Raw genomic sequence first — 17,903 nt, 5'->3', positions numbered from 1 at the left:
AGAGGATGACTGAATTAGAGATAGGCCCTCTAACTCTAATGCACCCTGTGGGAAAGCAGTAAGAAAAGCTGCAAGGAGACGGCGGCCCGTGTTTTCACCTGAGCCTGACTGGGTAATCATAAGGAAACACATTAATCCCAGCGAAGACATTTTATCATTTTAGTCTTGAGGACATGTACACTATCCTATGCAAATAAGACATTCCTGCTAATCGAGCTATTAGGCCACTCTGATCTATGTCAGCTGTGACCCTCGATAATTCTCCATGTTATTTGTTGAGGGAGAGTCGCTTGTTGAACTCAGAACTCACCAATATGGTGTAGCTAGCTAGCTTGCTCAGGGGATGGTCTGTTCTTGAGCCTGAGTGCTGCCAGCTTTTATATGGGCTCATGTGATCTGGTCCAGCCCTCAGGCATCTACAGCAAGCACCTTGTATACTAAGCCAGTTTACATACTCTGACCCGTTCTCCAGCCTGGTCATACACTCTTTTTAAGTAGAACCTTTTGGGAAGTCCTCTGATCACTGGAATCTTGACCTTGATGGTAATACTGGGACCTCATCCCCTTCCTTTCCCTGTCTCTTCCATTCCAGCCATTCGGTGATTAGCTTTCTGTGCTGCCATAGACCCAAAGAGACAGTGATAACTCACTGAAACTCTGAAACTGCGAGGGAAAAGAACCTCTTTTAAAAAGAAAAAGGACTTCATGACCGAGGGTGAAAATGCGAAGATAGGAGGGCAACCATCTGCAAACCTTGTCATAACCTCCAAAATGGGAAGAAAGAAAGAGAAGAAGCTTTTCTCCTTGTGTAGGAGGCTGGGAGGTTCCTGTGATCACAGATAAACTCTAGGAGACCTAGGAATGTTAACGCACAGTCTCTTCAGAGGGAGAGATATACAACCTATTTTCTGCCCTCAAGGGTGGAAGCGGATATGGTTAACAGCCCAGTGACCTTTGTGCTATCCGTGTGGCTGAGATCACACCGGATCCTCATCCGGGCCCTTATTATGGGCTTGTTTTTCTTAGTCAATCTACAAAACCCATCCTTCTGGAAGATGTCATACAGCTTTACATGCCTTAAGCTTCATTGTGCACATGGGACTGAGTTAAGTGTCTCCAGGAAATTCTTCACCCAATTGTGCTGTGCTTAAATAGGCCAGAAATAATTTAGTCAGGGTCAGATTCTCATAGTGTGAACTTCCTTATTACCTCCCATGGATCATTACTCTGCTGGCCTTGGTTGGGGCAGAAAACCCTGCCCCCACATCTTTACAAGTTGTTTACTGTGAGTATTTGTTATAGTAATAGATGGCTGACTCACTACTTATTATTTTTTAATTCTTGCAAATGGGTGTTATTATTTTACATGCTCATCCAGTTTTAATAACCAGTATATATATTCAGGTCTACAATGACAGTAGAATTTGATTTTTCTAATATAGTGTCTATCTAGTTTTATATGAAATCTTATGAATTGTTCCAAGATTCATATAAATTAATTAATATAAATTAATATCAGTAATATATGGATTACTGAAGCATCACCCTCTATGTTAAATATATATCTCTCTACATTACAAATGATAATGAAGAGAACAAGATTGTACCTGGCAAAATTCTGACTCTCTTCATAGTCAAGGACCTTCAGGCCTTCATTTATACGCTCCTGTTCCCTAGCAAGTTCTTCTTCTTCTTTGAGTTTTCGTTGCCCTGAAAAAGGCAAGAGAAATTACTTGACAAATGATTCTTTTTTCCAAACAAGACTTGCTGATATCTGCCTGGGCATTAAAGCCACATTGTCTTTAGGATTGCTGGGGTGCATCTTGAATCAAGTTTGGAGAGAAGTAGGACCAAAAGAGATGGTTAGAGGGTAAAGGTTGCCAAGTCTGAAGATCCGAGTTTGGTCCCTGGGTCTGAAACATGGTGGAAGGAGAAAACTGACTCTAACAAGTTGTCTCTAACCTCCACATGTGGCATAATGCATATGTGCTCACATACATCCCCCACTCCTGAACACACACATGCATGTATTCACAGACAAATAAATAAATGTAATAAAATTAAAATATTTTTTTAAAAGGAAGAGAGAAGTACAAGCCAGGCATAGAGTGGTACCTGTAGTTCCAGCTGCTTGAAAATCTGTTGGAAGAGAATTGTTTGAGCACAGGAAGCTGGGGCCAGCCAAAGTAACATACTGGGATCCTAGCTCAAAAGCAAAAAGGAGAAGCACTTGTCTCCTAGAATAAAGGAAGCTTCTTATACACTCTGATCCACACAGATTTCTTCGCATTACTTTCTGAAAATCTGTGAGTGGCCTTTCCATACCAGATTAAAACAATCTTGGCTACACCTGCTTATCAAGGACCAGCAAGGTACTCCCTCCATCCCCAATGCTTATGATCCCTCGCTGTCCCTGGAATCCTGCTCTGGATACTAGCCACAAGCATCCCAGCCTACTCTTCCCATCTGCCTCCTCCCCTTCACTCTCCTCCCAAGTGGTCTGGCCCACTGATCAACTAAAGTCACCAGGTTTGGTAAGCTAAAAAATATATAGCAAAAGTCACAAACAAAAAGCTAACTCCATATACCCAGGACTTGTTGGAAAAATACATTTAATAAAAAAAAAGAATAAAAAAGACAATAACCCAACCCAAGTACCAATAGCATAGTAATGGTTCCAAAGAAGAATAGATTAGATGAAATAAAAAAAAACAACAACACAGGATTCAAAAGAACAATGATTAATGAATTAAAAAGTTCAATGAATTTAAAGAGGACACAAAAACTGAACAGAGAGGACAGGAAAAAAAAAAACCTATTTGAAATCTGAGAAAATGAAAACATCTGGTGGAAATAAGGAAATAAATTTAGGGTATCAAAATAAAGTTCAATACAGAGAGAAATACTGAAGAAGACTCAAAATGAAATGAAGCTGGAAATGAAAAACTAAGTTCATAAAAAGCCCTACAGAAAGCCTTAACAACAGAATTAGCCATGTGGAAAACACTATTGGGTTGTAGAGACACCATAGAAGAATGAAATCATGTACTCAGAAAATGTAAAACTTAATGCATGAACTGAACATACAAGGTTTCTGAAATACCACAAATAGATCAAACCTATGAACTGTGACCACAGAATAAGGAAAAGAATAACAGGTCAAGGGCATAGAAATAATTTTCAATAAAATCATAAAAGAAAAAGTTCCAAACTTAAGATGCCCTTACAGGTACAGACCAATAAAATACCAAATAGATGGAACCAGAAAAGGTCCCATAATTCGGCAAAATTAATTTTTAAGATATATTTTATTTGTATTTTTGTTAATTACAATTTATTCACTTTGTATCCCACCTGTAGCTCCCTCCCTCTTCACTTCCCAATTCCACCCTCCCTCCCTCTTCTCCACCCATGTCCCTTCACCAGTCCACTGATAAGGGAGGTCCTCATCCCCTTCCATCTGATCCTAGTCTATCAGGCCTCATCAGGAATGGTTGCATTGTCTTCCTCTGTGGCCTGGTAAGGCTGCCCCCCCCCCCGAGGGGGAGGTGATCAAAGAGCCAGCCACTGAATTCATGTCAGAGACAATTCCTGTTCCCCTTACTAGGACACCCACTTGGACACTAAGCTGTCATGGGCTACATCTGTGCAGGGGTTCTAGGTTTTCTCCCATGAATGGTCCTTAAGAAAAGGGTATTGAAAAGTATAAGATAGAAGGGCCAACTCATATATAATGGCAGTCCATTAGAATAGCAGCTGATTACATTATAAAAGCTTTTAAAATTACATTTAAATTAATTGTGTGTATGTGTGTGTGTGTGTGTGTGTGTGTGTGTGCAGGTTGACAACCTGTAGGAGTCTGTTCTCTACTCCTACCACGTGGATTTTGAGGATTAAACACAAGTCATCAGACTCAATGGCAAGCATCCTTAACCAGTGAGCCATCTTAGCAGCTCTTGATAGAAATATTTAGAGCTAGAAAAGCTGGGGAAAGATACATTTAGAGCTAGAAAAGTTGGGAAAAGATGCTCTGGAAAAACACAACTTCCAACCCAGAAAATTATACTAATTAATGCTATCTGTTATGAGCAAAAAGGAAGCAAAAACTTTTCATGATAAAAACAAACTAAAGGAATTTATGGCCCTTAAGCCAGCCCCTGAGAGAATTCCTGAAGGAATACACATTCTGGCCCAGGTATACCTATATAATAAAGGGAAATACATTTTAATATGGATCCTGAACTATTGAAAGAGACAGAGAAAAAAGAGGGGGAGAAGAGAGAGAGCACTGTTCCTGCCCTCATCCCAGTCCTAGTCCAAGAAGGAATAACTGGCTTGACAGTCATAGACACATTAACCTTTGTAATGGGAGATAAAACTGCAAGGGACTAAGTAGACAGGGCATTCAGGACCTAGAGGTATTAAAAGTATCTGTTTCTAAATTAAAACAACCCTTCATTTCCCTCATAGGAATGGTCCTTAAAAATCGGAGAGGCTTAGACTTGCTTCTTATGTATGGCTTTGGGAAAAACCTGCTGTTTCTATGCTAATTGATCAAGAGTAATTAGGAACAAGATCTTGTCACAGTTGGGAAAAACTTCAAAAAGAGAGACAAAGACATTCATTGCCTAATTGGTACCAGTCTCTGTTCTCTTGGTCCTCATGGCCAACTACTCTATTATCAGCACTGACTGATTGGCCCTTTAATTCTCATTCCGATTTGATTAATGGTAGGGCCCTGCATCTTAAGCTATATGGCAAATTATGTATCAGTTAAGTAAAATTAATGGTTCTTAGGACCAACTATACCTCTTTAGAGCAGGATAAGTCCACAATCTGACTCATTCACTATGATGGGGGGAGAGTGTTATATAACCTCACAACTTACTGGGTCCCCAGACCTCAGCACAGCTGACTCCATGATGGAAGTACCATTCAGGCAGTAAGGCTCAGCACATAGAACCACCCGCAAAAATGAAAACAAAGACCTACTGGATCAAAGTCCATAGTTCTGGGAAAGTCTCTAAATGTACTAAAACCTCACTTTTTGGCTTCTGTAGTTCCATTTCTAGCTAACTGTTCTTGTTAATGGAAGTATGTCAACCTTCCATTATGTCAAACCAACCATAAGGATATGGTAGTTTGGGTGTGTTTAAAGCTCACTCTGAGAAAGACTTGGGGCCACACTAGGATCCCAAACACCTGTATAGTCACTAGCTGGCTAATAGAAACTTTCTACTAGCTTAAACCCATGTCCGGGCAGTCTGGCAGAGCTTAATAACTTGAGTACACAGAGAACTCAATAAAGAAATAGCCTGGTTAAAAAGAACTATGGAACTGAAGAGAATTCTCAAAAGAAAAAAAAAACAGATTATAAAGAAACACTTAGAAACAGCATTAGCTGCCAGGAAATTCAGCCTAAAACTACTTTAAGAATTCCATCCCCCCCTGGTTTGAATGGCCTTGATCAAGGATACAAAAGACAGCAAATAATGGTGTGGATGTGGGAGGAAAGGAACCCTTTCACATTGCTGGTAGGACTGTAAACTACTTTAGATTCTTTGGAAATCAGTCTAGAGCTTCCTCAGAAAACTAGAAGTAGATACTATAAGCAGACATACCCTATGACTTTGTCATATTAATCCTGGGCATAAGAACCTGCAGAGACATTTGTACTTCCTTGTTCATTACAGATCTATTCATAATAGCTAGAAAGTAGAATCAACCTAGATGTCCACTAACTGAAAAATGGATAACACAAGTTTGACATGAGACCCCCAACAGACCACCAGGAGCACAAGTCCCATGCAAACACACTAGGGTCTTTATTCAAGCTCGAGCTCTGGCCATCAATTGTCTCTGACACAGCAATTCAGAAAAAGTGGCCCTTAGCCTCCGGAGGGCAGAGTTTTTAAAGAGAAAAACTACAAGCAGGGAATTCCAAGCCTTGGTGTTACAGGATTAGGTAAGAGTAGAGTGAGTAGATTAACCTTTAAACTGATTGGTTCAAGCCAGCTGGCAAAACCACAAGGGGGAAACAGACTACTGAAAGGAACATCTTGACCTGGGCAAGACCCTGAACTGTGGGTGTAATTTTATTTCATTGGTTGGCCCTAGATGCAGAACCTAGTTATTCTTGACAACTTCCTCCTGGGATTTTTCATTTGCCAAGTTTCTTCTGTGGGTATTTTTGCTTGCCAAGTTCCTCAACCTGAAGTGGGTAACTGGCATCACCTAAAAGACATGGCCATTCAAAATGGTGTCTGAAAACAAGATGGCATTAGTTCTGCTCTTGCTCTTTCAATATACATAATGAAATTTTATTCAATGATAAGGAAAAACAATATTTGCAGGTAAATGGATAAAACTGAAAAAATTATAGCAAGTAAAGTAACCCAGACTCAGAAAGACAAGTATCAAATGTTCTCTCTCTTATAGGGATACTGGCTTCAAATCTTTCAATTAGTGTATAACCTGAAGTAACTTTAGAAGATAAGAAACTAGCTAGGAACTATTGTTAATAAATGGTAAATAATAATAATAATAATAATAATAATAATAATAATAATAATAAGCCAGGTATGTTGGCACACACCTTTAATCCCAGCATTTGGGAAGCAGAGGCAGGAAGATCTCTAAGTTCAAGTGCAACCTGGTCTACAAAGTTCTAGACAGCCAAGGCTACACACAAAGAAACCCTGTCTCAAAAACAAAAACAAACAAAATATATATAGCAAAGAATTGTTTTAAAATAAATGTACATATGATATATTATCAACTCATGTTGGATCTGTGTATTTATTTTATATACTCATATGCATGGGGTCATTTAACAATTTCCTGAGTGAAAGGGGTCATGAGGAAACTGTAAGAAGTTATAATCTAGACATCCTAAGACTGAGAGATTGATAGTCTCCATGAGACCCTTTGAGCATTTTACTGAAAGGCTTTGCATTCAGAGAGCAAGAGGGACACTTAGGTGGATTACGCTTTTGAGTAAGATATTCATTACATGAAATATTGATTTTAATAAATATCACATATTTATTAAAATATGCACATATCAGCATGGCAGGAGCCCTGGGGAGAGCTTAGGCCTGTATAGAGTAGAGGTACCTTATGGCTTCTGTAATTCACAGCAAACACTTGTAGTCAGACTCTCTCTGATTCCAAGGTAACAGGGGGAGGAGAGTGAGTCTTGCCTTTTGAGAAAGGAATACATGACCTTGAGGATATGGCATGAGTAAGGAGGAGAGGCTCATTTCATTAATGTGTATTTGTTTGTCATACAGTTTGGAGTTTGTTAGTCTAGGGCCAGTATGCAGAATCAGCTAGAGGAAGTATGAAGACACAGCTACACAGAGGCATGACCTGGACAGTGTCTTGTCTGGGTTCTAACACAGAGTTAATACTGTCACTTAGTGGAAAGGGGTAGCTTGGTTCAGGGAGATCCATGGGATGGGGTTAACTCAGCACACAGGTACTTCCAGAAGTCTTAAACTAAAGTTCATCCTCATAAGAATAACTGAAACGTCTTTATGAAACACTCAGGAACTGATGTAGACTGACTGCAGATAGAAAAGGCGGGGAGGACCTCCCAAACTGTGAGAATGGTCTCTGAATGAAGACCCTTCTGGTCCATCAGTCACCTGAAATGTCAAAACGTCATAATGAAAGCTTTGGAGGGAGGATACATTTTGAATGGGGAAACATAAAGAGTCTCAAGGGAATGAGACATTTGAACTGACTTCAAGACACCTCAGATTTCTTAAGATTCAGCACATCACAGGCTGTTAAAAAAATACTTACGCAAAGTTATGGACAGAAACAACTTCAAAAAGAAAAGAGAAACGGATAAAAGGGAGGAGAAAGGCATGTCTCTGCATCCCACCATTTCCTATCTTTATAGTCATTAAGGTAAATGGTACTCAAAGCACACGTTGTTCTCAGACCTTGAGAACACCCCTTGTGGAACTATGCGGTATCAGCTAGGATATAAAGTTTCTCATTTATTTAAGTCTTGTGTTCTAATTAGATAAAATTTGCAGAAGCAGAAGTCTTAGTACTTAGGAATTTCACAGATACGTACTTAAATTTCTTGGTTGTTAAAGGAAGAGGCAGGGGTATGAGAGGACAATAGGGGAAGGGTAAATATGTATTAAAATGTCACAGTCATTTTGAATTGAAGTCAGCCACCATTTTTAATTGAATGCTAACTAAAGAACTTGTTAGGGCCTGCTTAAACTTTTTGCATAATTGTAGCTCCTCTGTTAACACCTGCTTTTGTCTTTAGCATAACTGAAGCCATTTACCTCTAGTCTCCATTTTGATCATACAGTGAAATTTAGTTCAAGTTCCAGGCTCTGCCTGCTGGACACAAGAATAGCCTTTACTTAAAATTCAATAATTCAGTACTTGCTCTTTAGAATGAGACAATAGATGATAAATTCATGCTCTGCTTGGGTTAAATATAAATGCATCTTCTTCTATAGTTAAACTGCAACACCCTGCTATGTTCCTTTCTCCAGGAAAGCTGGAAAGTCCTCAAAAGTTCTCCTACCCTAAATCCTAGCCAATCAGCTTAAAATGCTTTGTCTAGCTACCTAGATACAATGTCCCTGGAACAAAAATTAATTCTTCTTGCTTGGATAGACACAAAATACCAGGAATAGAATTGATTCTTACTGCTTGGTTTTGGTCTTTTTACTTTAAAAACTCTTTGGGAATGGCTCAGTGTCATAACCTTGGTTCCAAAATCCAGACTGTGTCCCTGACTGGTCAGACTTTGCTAAGTGTTCAATAACTTCCATCTATCTGAGTCATGTCCCAGTGGTCAGTGTGTGGTAATTCCTGAACCCCAACAAACTAACTTTTAAAAAGTAAAAGCAAAAAATAAGATAGATACAATTCAGTTCCTTACGTTTTTCTTGAACTTGGAGTTTTCTTGTACACATGACTTCATCTGAGAGTTGCTTCCTTGCCTCCTTTTCAAGAGTCAGCTGCCGATCTTTCTCAGCCATTTTCTTTGCCTTTATGTCCTCTAGTATTCTGTCCAGTTCTTTCTCCTGGGCCTTTTCTTCCTTTCGTCGTTGTATTAGATAGTCATTATATATCTTCTGTTCTCGTCCCATGTCTTCCTACATAACATAAAATTTAATTTACGTTATTAGAACATATCAGTGAATAAGAGCAAGTTAATTTTCAATTACATGGTAATGTATTTAATATAAGTGTGTGGTATGTGTGGGTGGACACATATGTGCCATGGTGTATGTGTATGTAGGTCAAAGAACAGCTTTCAAGAACAGGCTCTATCTTTCAATCCAGGTAAAGAACTCAAATCAACAGACTTGATGGTAAAGTCCTTTATCTGCTGAGCCATATTGTCCACCCCAAGGGCAGCCTTAAAAGCAGTCTTCCAAAAGATACAATCCTAATCTTGTGCTAGTATATACTTAAGCATTCACTGATACACTATTATGTCTAGGATTTACTTCAAAGGACTCAGAAGTGATTGTAAGTATAGACAATATAGGAATGTACTTTAGCTGAAAGTTTCTGAAGCTTGTTCTTCATATGTGCTTGAAATGTTTGAGAACACATTTTGAGTAAGTTCATTCAAACACTTTCTCAGCGTTCCCCCAAGCAGTTACCAGCACACTTTCAATGGGAATACTACTGCCTTACAATGGGTTGATCTGAACATCAACAAGAATCACAAGTAATCCATAAACAGACATTCCCCCTAAAAGATTCTAGAGAGGGCAAATAAGAACAGCTAGGTGTGGTGACCCGTGCCTTTATCCCAGCACTTGGGAGGCAGAGGCAGGTGGATCTCTGTGAGTTCCACACCAGCCTAGTCTACAAAGTGAGTTCCAGGACAGCCAGGACTATTACACAAAGAAACCCTGTCTTTAAAAAGCAAAAGCAATAACAAAACAAAACAATACAACAAAACAACAAGAACAAAAAAAATCCCATTAAACAGGGTCCTCTGGAAGGATTCACCCAACAGGGGATCAAAGCATATGCTGAGACTCAGAACCAAACTCTGGGCAGAGTGCAGGGAGTCTTATAGAGGAACAGAGGGGTAGGATTAGAGGGACATGGAGGGGACAGGAGCCCCACAAGGAAACCAACAAAAGTAAAAGATCTGAGCCCAGGGGGTCCTGCAAAGACTGATGCACCAATGGAGGACCATGTATGGAGAGGACCTAGACTCCCTGCTCAGATGTGGCTGATTGGCAGCTCAGTCTCCTTGTAGATCTCTGAGGGAGGGGAGCAGTGGCTGCCTCTATCATGAACTCAGTTGACTGTTCTCTGATCACTCGCCCCTGATGATGCTGCCTTTTCAGGCCACAGAGGAAGAGGATCCTGGCAGTCCTGACGAGACTTAACAAGCTATGGGCAGATGGCAATAGTGGAAAACTCCCCCATTCAGTGGATTAGGGAAAAGGGATGAGGAGAAGAGGAAGGGAGGGTGTGACTGGAGGGCGTTGAGGGAGGGGGCTTCAATTGGGGTATATAATGAATAAATTGTGGAGAAAAAAATAAAATTTAAAAAAAAGAAAAAAAGAGAGAAACAGAAAAAAACATTGTTCAACATCATTAACCATTAGGGAAATGCAAATTAAAGCCATATTAGATATTAGTCAACATATACTATAATAAAGCAAAAAGAGTGACAATATCAAATGCTAAAGAGAATTTGGACAGACTAGAGTGCTTGTGCATTGCTTGGGGGAGTGAAGCTTTCTTTTAAAATCTTCCCTTTCTTCCTTCTTAACTTCCTCCCTTCCACACTCCCTCCCTCCCCTTCTTTTTCCCTCCTGCCTTCCCTTCCTTTCTGGTATTGAAACTGAGCTCAGGGCCTTGTACAAGAAAGCACACTGAAAGTAACAACCCACAAGGCCAATAACTCAGCAGACAATCCTGACCAGCATTTAGTAGGTACTAAATAAATATCTTACTCTCTTTTGCTTCTTCTTATCTTCTTCCTCTTGTAAGTCTTGAAGGGCCCTTCCCACAAGTTTCATGTTCAAGTTCGTATCCTCTCTATACTCCTGCTGCATATACTCTATCTTCTCTTGCAAGGCTTTTTCCAAAATGTTCCTAGTTTCCTGCATTGTCTTCAGTTTCTGGAGCTTCTCTTGTTCATTCTGTAGTTTAATCTGTGCCCTGTTCTGCTCCTAAGGAGGAATAACGAAGATAAATCAGCATAGTTAGGTAAAGCAAGTAAGTTCACGCATTTGCTGTAAGAATGAGCCTAAGAGATTTCTTGGGAATATATGCACACAACTACATTTGGAGAGGCTGTAGAAATGGAGCTTGCTTTTTAACATAGCTTAGTCAGCAGTAAAGCTTTGTAGAAACTGCTTTATGTGTGATTATAAAGGAAGTAATAAGGAGGTGTATAGTCCAAAAACAAACCAAAAAAGTGTAAAAGGAAATGATCTTTGGTCCCAGCAGTCATCACTCACCACTATGTTCAACACACTAGCCCAGAGTTCCAGGCTTTATATTTCTATAGACATCTGTTCATTTATTATTAAGAAGTGAGACTTCAACAGTGAAAATGTGCTTTAAAAGGACCAGCCACAAACTCCAAGCAAACTATATTAACAGTGGGGAAAACTGCTATACCCACAGAGCACATCACTAGGGCATCTGAGAGGGCTCACCAGGAAGCGGCCCTCTGCTTCCTTCATCCGAAGTTCCGCCTGCCTTTGTGCCAGAATGCTGGTGACTTGAGCATTCAGCCCCAGGCGTGTATTTTCCACCAGCTCTTTCCTTCTCTTCTCTTCTTGGGCTTCTCTCTTTTCCTTGGCTAATCTGTCTTCCTCCCAGAGTTGTGCAAACATACGCTCTTCCACCAGCTTTTGCCTTTTCAGCTCCTTGTTGAATGCTATCTGTGCTTTCCGCTCCTCAACTACCCTTTTCTCATGAACATCAACTAATTTATTGCGGAGCTCCTCACAGTGTTCCCTGAAAGAGACATTTAAAAAGGCAAACCCCAGCATTTCATGAGGCACTGCTTTATTTAGGCATATGTCTACACAGTAATGCACAGGAGTAAGGAAAACCAAAATAACCCGGATGAAGGCCATCTAGAGGGAAGAAATGTGAGGAAGCAGTGGGGAGGAAGGCAAATCTAAAAGGACAGCCACAAATACAAGCACTACTCTCAGGCAGAAAAAAAAAAAAAAAAAAAAAAAGGCTTTGAATACTTGCTCTGCCAATTCTTGCATGACTTTCAGTCAAAAGTTTAACTTATCTAGGTATGGTGGTACATGCCTTTAATTCAGCACTCAGGAGGCAGAGGGACAGAGGGGCAGAGGAGCAGAGGCAGAGGCAAATGCAGGCAGTTTTCTTTGAGTTCGAGGCCAGCCTGGTCTGGTCTACATAGTGAGTTCTGGAACATCCAGAGCTACACAGAACAAACAAAACAGAATTAACTCATCTGGACCAGTTGCCTCATCTTTTTGTTTTGTTTTATTTTGTTTTTTGAGACAGGGTTTCTGTTTAGCCTTGGCTGTCTTAGACTCACTTAGACCAGAATGATCTCAAACTCACAGAGATCCACCTGCCTCTGCCTCCTAAAGTGCTGGGATTATAGGCATGTGCCACCACACCCGGCTCAGCTGCCTCATCTTTAAAACACCTGCCCAAAAATATGTTCCCTCTAGGTTTCTTGGTCTGAATTTACTCTTACCAGCTGTGCCTGCAAGCCTGTGCCCACTACCCCCTGTAGCAACTTACTTTTCCTACTGGCCTCTAGTAGGAATGATTAGGGCAGTGTATATTGTGAAATGGAAATCCTATAAACTGTTGTCAGTGACAGAAAGGTCCTCTGGACCACATCTTGATCTGATATTGCTGCTTTCTCATACTGACTGGCCTTTGAATTTCTGACTACTTGAAGTTTAAGTGCTATGAAAATAATCTCTTGTATTCCCTGTGTCTTCTGCCATTTAACTTACATTACTCTTAGACCTTATAACTTAAGTTACTCTTAGTTCCTGAACGCAGCTTAAGAAGACATACCCTTTGCCAGACTCATACACAGTGTCTTGAGAACCTGATACACATTTCTCTTAAGTCAATCAAGCTACTATTCTATCAAAGAGTTTGATAAAAATCTCAAACATATTTATTGAAGCCAAGTGTGCTGGCACTTGGGAGGCTGAGGTAGGAATATCTTGAATGCAGGGTCAGCCTGGCCTGCATAATGAGTTTAAAGCTATCCTATTACAATGGTAGACCTTATCTCAAAAAGTATGCATTTGGGCTGGGGAGATGGCTCATCAGTTAAAAGCAATAGGTTTTCTCTGCCAATGAAATAAGCCAATTCAAGCCAAATTAAAGTATGAGGTCAGCTATAATGGGGGCAACTCTTGGGGAGTTCACTGACCTAATAGGAGAGTGTCAGTAAAGTTACCATGGAGGTAGGGGCAGGGAGTGAAAGAGAGAGAGAGCATGCTCACACAGGGAGAGAGAACTGCAGAGACAGAGACAGAGATTTTAAAAAATGTCTGGATTATATAGGGAGGAGACTCGGGGGAGGGGAAACCCAGTCCCTGGGCTGAAAAGTTCAGGACAGAGTGTGGGATATGCCAGCCATACCCTGCAACTGAGGGACTGAGGGATGCTGGGAGAATCTGGAAGCCAGGTCTGCTTTGATATGTTAAATAGTTGCCTCACTTAGGCTCTTGTCCCTACTATGAAACCCAACAAAAAGCACTGATACTCTTGTAGAAAACTCTAGTTTGATTCCAGCAATGAAACAGAGGCTCAGAGATATCTCTAACTGCAGTTCCAAGGCCTTTCTGGGCACTAAGTACATAGGTGGTACACTTACATCCATAAAGGCAAAATGTCCACAAATATAAAATGATAAAATAACAAATAAAAATAATAAAGTGAATAAAAAGGGCTAATGATTATGTTTTAAACAGTTTCAGGAAATACCAAAATTCTAAAATCCCTTCTGAGAATTAAAATCTTAAAATTAAAAGACACATGAAACTAATAATCATATCATGTAACAATTACTACATTAAAGGACTTGAATAAAAAAGGAAACTAAAATGAAGAAACCAACTTGAGAAATATAATAGCAAGTTTTACAGATTTTTTTTCATTATTTAATTATGTATATATGTTTCTGTCTATATGTGGGGATGTGCACATGAGGACAGGTGCCAGTGGAATCCAGAAAAGAGCATCAGATCCCCTGGAGCTGGCTTAAAGATGGTTATGAGCTGCTGGATCTGTGTGCTGCAAATAGAACTTGAGGCTTCTGTAAGAGCAGGATACAGCTCTTAACTCCATGATTGCAATTCTTAATGTCTATGTTAAAAAGAGTCCAAGGATCTGAAAACAAAGGGTCTCTCTAGTCTGTGTCAGGAGGGTCTCTGTAGTGTGTGTCAGGAAGTGGATTAGAAGTCCAGCTGATCAGAAAGCATCATGGACCAGCAATAATCAGACAATAATAAACAGGGACCTACCATATATTTGGCAGAAGTGGAAACAGCAGCAGCAGAGGGACAGACCAATTTTATCAAAGACTTCCTGGGACAGTGTTTTCTAGTGAGAATTTTGGAATTTTGGTTTCTTTAAAAACAGAATTTTTATAAGAATGTGTTTTTGTCTTAATCCCAGGTGTGGAGATATGGGGCTGCTTCACAACAGCTGATTTTGATTTGCCTTGTGTTCTAGCAGGGACATGATTTTGCCAGCTCCAGATAGTTTTCTTTGATTGTGTGATGTTTGGAATTCTGGGGACTTTTCAAAGGGTATAAAAATGCTGGGGCCCTGAGAAGCAAGGTAGATTGTTGTAGCTTGTTGTTTGCTGTTGATTGCAATTTGTTAAGTAGTCATGCACAAAGAAGAGGAGGAGGAGAAGGAGAAATTATTAGATATCCTGACTTCGAAGAGCAAACTTGCCCTAAGGATCGAAACATCCCTAATCAGCAGGAAGTAGTGTAATTATAACATCCACCTCTTTCCTCTTTATCCTTTTTTCTCTCCTACCTAGTATTAGGGTCAAAAGGGTGGAAGAAAAACACTGGAGAAGGGTGGAAGAAAGAAGATCCTACAAAGTAGCAAATGCTGGCTACCGGATTTCAAAAAACTTGATTCCAACATCAGCACTGAGGTTGATAAGTAATATCTTATTTGGCAGCTGGTAGGAGGCAGGTACAGAGTGTCAGAGCAGGATTTTAAGACAAACTGAGCACGTGTGTTTTAAGTGACCTATGATATGATTACCAAGATTCAGAGTGTGGTTACTGCGTGCATCTTCTAAGCTACTGATGGTTAGCATTCCTAAATCATTTTAATAGATCAGTTAGAACAGAAGACTGCCTCTTTACGACAGTGGTCACTCTTAAAGAGGCCAGCTTCCACAGCCCCCCCCCCCCCTGCCGCCCAAGCTACCTCCGGTACACAGAGAATTCAAAAGCAGTCTGTGCTCTTGACAGCTCTTAATTTGTCCTGGCTCTTCTGTGTCCTTTGTCAAACTAAATCACTGATGTGACACTTCTACCGGCCTCCCAAAAGTTATAAAATCTGGTGTTTTCCTTTGTTCTTGCAGTTGTTCTAGGGACTTTCTCTGAAGAGACTCCTCTGTGCCCAACTCCCACTTATCCCAGATGCTCTGGGGAGTGGGGAGGGGGGCTCTCTTCCTTTTCTCTCTCTCTACCTCCTCCTTTTCCCCTTCTCTCTCCTCTCCTCCCTCTACTTCTCCTATCCCCTTCCCTCTCTCTTTCCCTCTCCTCCCTCTGTTGTTGAAGGTTAAAGTTTAATATTGATTTATTTTTTAGTTAAGCAGCAGTTCTTCCTAAACCAGCTGTATACCCAAATCAGCACACAGAAACTAGGATTTATTTAGTTAACCCAGAACACAATGCTGGGCAATAGTTACACCATCCTAAACTTCCAAGCCCAAATCATTTCCTCCCATTCAAATTTCGCACATTATACTTGCTTTCAGTCATATCTTGGGTCTAGTTCATCTCTCCTCATGGTTCCAAGTCCTCTCCTGCCTATCTCTGCTCTCCTACCTCCCACTAGCTTTCTTCTCCTCCTCTCTAGACCAGGATGTCCCACCCTATTCTCTCCATTGCATAGCACTGGCTGGTTGTTTAATTGACAATTACAGAGAACAAATGGTGGCATGTTTACACAACAGGTGATGCTTAGAATAAGCATCACAATACAATGTCCGCATTAAAACCAGATAGTGGAGTAGAGAAATCAGCATTTGAATGAACAAGGGTAAGTTGTATACATTCTACAGGAACATTACACCAACATCCCTCCCTCTCTTCTTTCCCTCTCCTCTTTTCCTCTCCTCTCTTTCCTTCTCTCCCTCCCTTTCTTCCTCTTCTCTCTGCCTCTTTCTTTCTTCTCTCCCTCTCCTTCCTCTCACTCTCTTCCTTCTCTCTCTCCCTGTCCTCTCTCTTTCCCTCTCCTTTCTCTCACTCTCCTCTCACCCCTCCCCTTTAAGGACCCCCATTGTGTATTCCCACATACTGTTTTCTATCTAATATTCTCTCTCCCACCTCAAGGATCCCATCATGTTCTTGAGGCTCTTTCTCCTCAATAGTCACTATTTTTTTTGAAGAGAGCATTGTGTCAGCTTCCTTTCCTGGACTACCACAGCTGTTTTGGCATTCTCTCTGTAATATTCTATGTAACAAGCTTGTGCTCATATTCTGCTTATATACTCTTCCAATTTATTACCTGAATTGCTGATGTAATTTTTCAGCTACAAAATCCTGCCTCTCTTTTTCCTTCTTCTCTCTTAATAATTTGGTTCTCTCTCTCATTCTGTTCTTTTTCTCTTCAATGGTTTCTCCTTTCAATTGCATTTCAGTAAAATACTCATTCTCTTCTGATGCTAAAAGTTCACGCAGCCTGAAACAAACAAACAATTAATTAAAAATATCCATTCCAACTGACTTTAGTTCTCCTGAGTTTCTGAATTAGTGTCTAATCATTCTTTAAAAAATAAAAGGTCACTATGAGGTTGAGAAAATAATTCAGTAAAGGGCTTGCCTTGCAAGCATGAATTTCATCTCCAGAACCCAATGAAAGAATGGAAAAAGAATAGCCTGATGACCCAAGTTTGATCCTGGGACCCACATAGTGGAAGGAGAGAACCAACTCCCAAATGCTGTCCCCTGACCTCCACATGCACAATGACACTACCTCCCTCCCTCAATAAATAGTGCTTTTCAGAAAAATCACTGTGGTTCTCCATAAGATAAGACTTTAATCTGTGCCATATTTTATTTCATAATATACAGATTAAACGTAAAATGTTTACCTTCAAAAGTAGCAAGATAGACAGATCTTAATTAAAAAAAAACCAAAAAACCCTAAAACAGTATAGTTTCTTTTTCCATCAAAATGTGGTTAACATATGTAAAAATATTAACAAATAATAGTTGTTAGTTTGAATATTAAAAAAATTAGCCATGGCCTTCATTTGACTTGATTTCTTTTTAAATTTTTTTTTATTAATTACGCTTTATTCACTTTGTATCCCCCCATAAGCCCTTCCCTCCTCCTCTCCCAGTCCCACCCTCCCTCCCCCTTCTCCACCTATGCCCCTCCCCAAGTCCACTGATAGGGGAGGTCCTCCTCTCCTTCCTTCTGATCCTAGTCTATCAGCTTTCATCAGGAGTGGCTGCATTGTCTTCCTCTGTGGCCTGGTAAGGCTGCTTCCCGCTCAGGGCGAGGTGATCAAAGAGTTTGACTTGATTTCTTTATGCACAATATTAACTTCGTGCTTTTGTGGGTTGATGACATAGGGAAACAAACGTTAGAGAATTTGCCTAACACAGGAGGTGAAAGACCCCATATCACCCTGAGTCAAACAGAGTTAAACATAGCTA

The 17,903-nt window shown here is 40.3% G+C and overlaps 1 protein-coding gene across 1 annotated transcript in view; it reads right to left on the bottom strand.

Moving 5' to 3' along the window:
• Positions 1 to 17,903, bottom strand: part of Cfap53 (cilia and flagella associated protein 53) — a gene marked incomplete in the record, with an annotated part of 38,204 nt that overhangs the window by 14,133 nt on the left and 6,168 nt on the right. The window contains 5 exon segments of the mRNA XM_055622876.1: positions 1,608 to 1,710; positions 8,921 to 9,137; positions 10,971 to 11,189; positions 11,682 to 11,985; positions 16,747 to 16,920. Coding sequence (XP_055478851.1) covers positions 1,608 to 1,710; positions 8,921 to 9,137; positions 10,971 to 11,189; positions 11,682 to 11,985; positions 16,747 to 16,920 — 1,017 coding nt within the window.

This window comes from Psammomys obesus, unplaced genomic scaffold (genome assembly GCF_907164565.1).
Source record: "Psammomys obesus unplaced genomic scaffold, mPsaObe1.curated_primary_1811, whole genome shotgun sequence".
Taxonomy (NCBI): domain Eukaryota; kingdom Metazoa; phylum Chordata; class Mammalia; order Rodentia; family Muridae; genus Psammomys; species Psammomys obesus.
Note: the sequence above shows the minus strand (reverse complement) of the source record. Positions and strands in the feature narration are given on the sequence as shown.